Source organism: Protobothrops mucrosquamatus, unplaced genomic scaffold (assembly GCF_001527695.2).
Source record: "Protobothrops mucrosquamatus isolate PMUCROS unplaced genomic scaffold, P.Mucros_1.0 scaffold48, whole genome shotgun sequence".
NCBI lineage: Eukaryota > Metazoa > Chordata > Lepidosauria > Squamata > Viperidae > Protobothrops > Protobothrops mucrosquamatus.
The window spans coordinates 2,289,311-2,296,548 of NW_015386430.1; the positions used below are offsets into that span (position 1 = coordinate 2,289,311).

At 35.9% G+C, this 7,238-nt stretch overlaps 1 protein-coding gene across 1 annotated transcript in view; it reads left to right on the forward strand.

Annotated features, from left to right (window-relative positions):
• Positions 1-1,295: 1,295 nt before the first annotated feature.
• The window catches only part of NPSR1 (neuropeptide S receptor 1), a 51,978-nt gene continuing 46,035 nt past the window's right edge, over positions 1,296-7,238 (forward strand). The window contains exon 1 of the mRNA XM_015811776.1: positions 1,296-1,445. Coding sequence (XP_015667262.1) covers positions 1,296-1,445 — 150 coding nt within the window. The remainder of the gene's footprint in view (positions 1,446-7,238) is intronic.

Consider the following 7,238-nt stretch of genomic DNA (forward strand, 5'->3'; position numbering starts at 1 on the left):
CCCTATTATCAGCCATCTAACATTCTAGAAAATATGGCTGCTGGATTTAACATTTTCATTTCAATATCACAGCTAATATTTTTGACTGAAAAATTGATGCTGCCATATATAGAAAGAAGCAATAGAGAGATAATTGTTCTCATGGGCTTGTAACCAGAAACATTCATCAAGAGGCACAATTTCCTAAAACTGACATTTCCAAAAATGACTCAATCTGGTAAACACCAGTGTTCCAATCATGGCAATTATAGAAAGAACATGCCCTCAAAACATTCATCTGCTGCTCTTCATTCAAATCAGGCCATAGAGGCAACAGACGTTGAACCTTCTTGTATGACTGGAGAACAGCATCAGGAATCAGAAAACAAGGGCCCAAGTATTCAAAAGTATGACTGCTTTAAATTTCTAACATGGAATTGAAATTTCAAACTTACGATAGTGCCTTAATTTCAACTGCTTTGGATCAGGGCCTTTGGAGTCATAACCTCAGGCAGTAAAGAAGCAAAGTGATAGAAGTAATTCAATAACTGAAAGAGGCCAACTTGAAGAGTTATCTCCGGATGGGATGACTTTCCTTCCTGATAGGTAGTATGCTGCTGTTCTGATGTGCTTGCTTGGAGTATGCTTGCCTAGAGGAAATAAACTGGACTAAGGCAGCCTATCACAGAATGTAGGAAGTAGAAATGTGTTCCTTTAAATCAATTTTGACCCCTGGTGATTGTCAGCATAAATCCCTGCAGTTTTCCTGGCAACATCTGCAGTTCTTTTGGCAATATCTGCAGTTTTCTTGGTAACATCTTTGGAACTGGCTATTGTCTTCTTCTTAGGGATGAGAGACTGATTTGACAGTCTCTAAGACAGAAGTAGAACTCACAGCCTCCTGATTTCTAGCCTGATGTCTTAATCATTCCATGGAATAGCTTCCCTAAGGTGCCACTGTAGCCAGCTACTTCATCACTCCACAGGATATAAAATAATTTTTTAAAGCTGCTACTGAATATTTGCCAGTTGTCACCTTAAATATAAGAGTAGGAAGACAGTAGGTATAATTGATTCCACACGTATATCAGAAATGCTTGTCTATTGAATTCTGTTAGCAAACTGAGCTTCTATTGCTATGAGGGGCTGTTTGGAAAGGAGGATTCTAGATTGGATATTTAGCTCATCTGCTTTGATGGTAGTAGAGAAGGAGTAATAAGGCTGCCTGTTCCATTGTTCTCTTAAGAGGAGAGTGTGGCTGCATTAACTCTCTGTCACAAGGAGAATTGAAGCAGTTCAGGAAAGAGCATCAAGCCATGCAAGTCAGCGTCACTGCAGCCAGCAACAGCTCAAATGGAAGCACAGAAAGTCTGGATTCCACCCTTGGAACTTGGACAGAAATAGTGATCACTTTCACTCCAAGGCTGGAAGAAGAGGATTGGGGATCCTTTTACTATTCTTTTAAGGTATGTTATGCTGTCTTGCTGTTTCATGGTTTTGTATTTTTCAAGAGTTTGGCAAAGATTCAATGCTTCAGGATAGGAAATATATTCCTTCGAGTTGACATCTAACTTTCTTCCACCCATCTTCCACCCACATTCATTTCAGGAGGGACTCTTCAATATATAATGTTTAGTTGCCCTTCAATATCAATGAACAAGAGAAAATTTCAGCAGAGAGTAGGAAAGTTAGTTTGCATGTTCTGGAAATTATATGCAATTTGTATATATTTGTATATGTATGTGTTTATTTATTTATTTATTAAGCCAACAGTTCCCCCCCAGTTGATTTTGTAATGCAAAGGCACAAAACAAATCACAAAACTGAATTTTGAAATTTAGATAGTAAATATATGTTATCTTTGACCTAATTGCTGCTTTCTTTTTTGTGCATTTTGTTCTTTTTATCTTTAATCCCAGCATGTCAGTTCTCAAGCATTTGGACTGATCTTTTTATGTTTATACAATTTTTCATCTGTGTTATATTAGGTGAGTTGGATTAAACTTCCAGCCTCCACAGACTGTAGGAATTGCTGTTAGCTATACACAATGGAATTGAATGAAGTAAAAACAAGCACTAGTTCTTGTGTTGGAGTTTTTGCTTTTCTGGAGGTGAAATTTTGTTAGAAGACATCTGATTCTAAGGTGCAATTGGAGGAGCAGGTCTGTGAATGAAAGCAATTTGAGAATACTCTCTTATTTGTGAATGCTCTGGCATGTGAAGATGAGGCAGTAAATTGCTGATACCAGGCCATGTCAATCTCTTGATTTTGAGTCTGTGTACATCAATGTGTATGTCTCTGTACAAGAATGTAAACAAGAATCAGGCAGCTCCATTTTAATATACTTTCTAGAATATAGAACTGGAAAACCTCTGACATCTCTGTATAGAAGTAGCACTCACAAAAGGAGATTTGACTGCATAGAACATGTATGTTCTGCTGCTATAGCACACAAACAGATAGCTTCTGAAGAACACTTTATAACAAATCTTATATGGAAAATAATAAGAATGGTCATGTTGTTTTAGACAACCAAATCCACTAAGTTCAATATCCTTCTTGTAGTAACCAATCAGATACTTTGGGAAACTGAAACACAGGAGGTGAATTTGGAAGCCTAGTCACAATCAAACACATAATGTCTCTTGATATTGAAGGTTCTGCTGAATTCTGTCCTATGTTGGTTTACAATTTTTCTCTTCAGATTTAATGTTACATCATATGTGCATATTCACTACTGAGTATGAGTACTCAATGGCCATCACTACTTATTGCAAATCTAATCAAAAAGTTCAAATTGGAATATGCTTAGTAGTTTCTACATTTAGCCAAGAAAAATCAAATGCACAGGTATAAAATAGATGGTGCCTGGCTTAATAATAGTAAGTGTGAGAAGGATCTTAGAGTCCTAGTGAAAAATCACTTAAATAAAAAAAGCAAAAAAAAAAGGCAGCCTAAAGAGTCCTAGGTTGCATTGACAGAGGGATAGAATCAAGATCATGTGAAATGTTAATACCACTTTATAATGCCTTGGTAAGACCATATGTGGAATATTGCATTCAGTTTGATCACCAGGATATAAAGTGCAAAAAAGTGCAAAGAACAACAAAGAGGATTAGGGGACTGGAAGCTAAAAATATGAAGAACGGTTACAGGAATTTAATTTAATAAAAAGAAATAGGAGTGTCATGATAATAGTGCTCCAATATTTAAGGGACTATTACATATGAGTAGTTTTATTATTATTTTCCAAAGCACCTAAAGGCAAAACAAGAAGCAAAGGATGGAAACTAATCACGGAGAGAAGCAACCTAGAAATAAGAAGACATTTTCCCGACAGTTAGAACAATTAATCAATGGAATGGCTTGCCTCCAGCAGTTGTAGGTACTCCTGGAAGCACCTTTTTAAGAAGAGATTAAACAACCATTTGTCTGGAATGGTAGTCTCCTGCCTGAGCAGGGGGTTGGAGTCCAAGGTCCCTTCCAACTCTGTTATTCTGTTATTTTCTCTCCAGTAACTCTTTTGCTGCAAACTCTGTAAACTGTTCTTTCACTAAATTCTGGATATAACTTAATCTTTCCAAATATGTTTCAATGTATTAAGTGAGGTATATCCTACTAATTTCAGTGGAACAGAATTAAGCATATATAATGTATGTTAAGTATTGGAATAAATGGAATCCCATCTTAATTTTACATGGAATGTGTTCATTATGTGGGAACATATCAAAAGAACCTACAGCCACATAGTAAACACTATGTGGTATGAACATATACTGCTCACAAAAATAAAGGGAACGCAAACCCCTTCAGTTCCATGGTAAAATGTTCCCTTTATTTTTTTGAGCAGTATATGTGTTAACTCTACTAATGGGATTTTTCATGAATGACTTAGAGGCTTAGAGACTGAAGCACCTATTCAACCCCTTTTCTCAATGAAGGTGTACTCAGAGAGAAGGTATAAAACTTTTTTTCTCTATCTGCAATAATAAGGAGGAAATTCACTCTGTGGTGTTGATAGAGGAATATAACTCAGGCAGTTGAGGTACACATTCCTTTTTATGAATGCATTTGAAATTGTTCAGTGAAAGGACAAAACATTGAAGAATCATTTATTCTGCAACATCAGCAACAATTGTAGTAAAATGCAAATTAACCTTGTATTTTTTTGTCTTTTTATTTATTTCTTTTATCAACAAGAATAAAATACAAAACAGGAAAGCAGAAAAACAAACATTCAACACAAGAATGAAAATATTGTGTACAAAAAAATAAATAAAGCCTCAAATGTCAAATAGATCTAACATTGAACATAAAAAATTCACCCTGGCTAGATACTAAAAGGTAAATAAAAAAACCTGATATGTTCTCCTCCCCTTAAACAATGTGTCTACAAATAGTCATAAGCTTTCCCATCCTTATTTACCAAAAATACTAGGTTAAATAATCAAATATTCCAGATGAGGAAGTCTCTGTCTAATAAACAAATTGACCCAACATCTAATCATAATATATATGTAAAAAAAGAAAAAAACCCAGTCAACCGGTTAGCCCAAACATTACACTAATCTTCAGATATCTTTGTTAACTATCTATTATTGTATTTAACATGCAGAAAATCCACAAATGGCTTCCTGCTTCTTATAAAATTGGCCAATCTTTTGTCTCTAATCAAGCCAGTTAATTTTGCCATCTCTGCTAATTCAGTCAATTTTAAAAACCACTCTTCAACAGTCAGCATCTCTTTTCCTTGCCAATTTTAAATTAATGTCCTAGCATACTGTGCTTCTTAACAGTGGCGATCCCAGACCCAGTCAGGAAGAACTAAGACATCACATAAAAAACTGAATTTGAATTTCTAAGATAACAATTTCTATTTTTGCCATAAAAAGTATCAAACTGTCAGCTTGTTTTTTCCATTAATAAAAATGTGAGATATACAAGCACTTGTGTTTTCTATCTCTGTAAAATATTCCACGATAACTGATCATGCTAGTGGATTCTTCCAACATGTGAAACCAAAACCAGAATACAATAAAGCTGTGATGTAATTGTAACTTCATGGGTTGTAAAAATCCATTATCATTGATGATATGTGAACCAGATCTGTTTGTTAATATAAAAATTAATTATTAATTAATATTCTGTCTCTGGTTTGGCTTCATGAGAGTCCATCCTAATTAAGCCATTTTTCTAAGTCAACGATACATTTAACCAGTGCTTTTTTTCTAAAAAGAAAAGGTGCCGGAACTCACACATGTCACACAACCCGCCTTGCCTACCCTACAAGGTTCCATCCAAAAAAGTGCTGGAACTCCTTTCTGGGCGTTCTATGAGAAAAAAAGCCCTGCATTTAACTATAATAATATTAGATAGAAACAATAGACCAATTATGACCAATCATATATAAAAATATGAAAAAATTCAAGCAGCATGTGTTTAAATTCAGGAAAATATAAAGCAAAAGAGAACAAGAAGGAAAAATCATATTAATAAAGCGCCTAGTTACCTTATATTTAAACATTACAGTTTTATTTACCCTTTTCATTTATTGCCTGAATTTCACTTTATCCCTATATGAGTAGCTTGTTTCTGTGGGCTGCGTTGTACAGAGCAAACCCTAGAAACCCACAGAAGCTGTTTGAACAGAAAATAAGAAGGAAGCATCAAACTCTGTGGATCTTCTTTAAATAAAACTTGGTTTTGACAAATATGGTTTCAAGAGGCAGTTCAAAAAGTTGACAATTTCTCTCTCCTTTTTACTGGTTGCAAAGGTTATCTACATTTGATGAAAGGATAGCACATTCCAATGAACCTTTGTAAATCATTAGATTAATTAAACAACAAACTGGTTTCATTGCAAGCAACTCAGAAGAATTAAATAGAAAGAGAGCTTGTTACAAAGTTAATAACAGTTAGCTTACAGTTTTGTCTTTCACCTTTGCCAGGAGCAATTATTTTAGCTGAAAACCCAATATGCAATTGCAGACAGCAGAAGGAATTTTCATACAGTTTTCTCCTCAGTAACTTCAAGTGCTTATTCATCTTTCTTCATTAGTATTGAATCAAAAAGAGCGTTAAAATCAATGAAGGCTACATATAGCACTCTGAATTTATTCATGTACATCTCCATCTCCATGCTGTAGAATTAAGTCTTGTTTCTGGTCAGAGTAAAGGTAAAGATAAAGTTTCCCCCTATTCAGTGTATCTTTAGGCTTTAGGCAATGGTGCTCATCTCTGTTCCTTAGCCCAGGGATCAAGTGATGTCTGAAGATATTTCCACGGCCATGTGTCCAGCATGACTATACGCCAATGCATACGGAACACTGTTACTTTCCCACTGAAGGGGAATCTACTCACATTTGCATGCTTTAGAACAACTAAGTGAGCAGCAGCTGGGGCAAGTAATGGGAGCTCACACCATCACGCAATGCTTGGCTCTCCCTAGCTTTCTCCATGATCCAGCATATGTTGGCAATTTGATCTCTAGTTCCTCTGCCTCTTCGAAATCCTGCCTGTACTTCTGGTAGTTCTCGATCCACATACTGCTGGAGTCTAGCTTGTAGGATTTTAAGCATAACTTTACTAGCATGTGAAATGAGTGCAATGGTGTGATAGTTTGAACATTCTTTAGCATTGCCTTTCTTTGGAATTGGAATTTAAACTGACCTTTTCCAATCCTGTGGCCACTGTTGAGTTTTCCAAATTTGCTGGCAAATTGAGTGTAGCACTTTTACTTTAGCAGATAGTATTTGTAACATATACCTCCTGTTGGATATGATGAAATGATTAGATGTGATTAGGAAGAGGATTTCGAAGAGACAGAGGAACTAGAGATCAAATTGCCAACATATGCTGGATCATGGAGAAAGCTAGGGAGTTCCAGAAAAACATCTACTTCTGCTTCATTGACTATGCTAAAGCTTTTGATTGTGTGGCAAGAAATTGTGGCAAGTTCTTAAAAAGATGGGAGTACCAGACCATCTTATTTGTCTCTTGAGAAACCTATATGCGGATCAAGAAGCAACAGTGAGAACTGGACACGGAACCACTGATTGATTCAAAATTGGGAAAGGAGTCCGGCAAGGCTGTATACTGTCGCCCTGCCTATTTAACTTATATGCAGAGCACATCATGAGAAAGGCAGGGCTAGATGAATCAAAAGTTGGAATTAAGATTGCCGGGAGAAATATCAACAACCTAAGATATGCAGATGATACCACTCTAATGGCAGAAAGTGAAGAGGAACTAAAGAGCC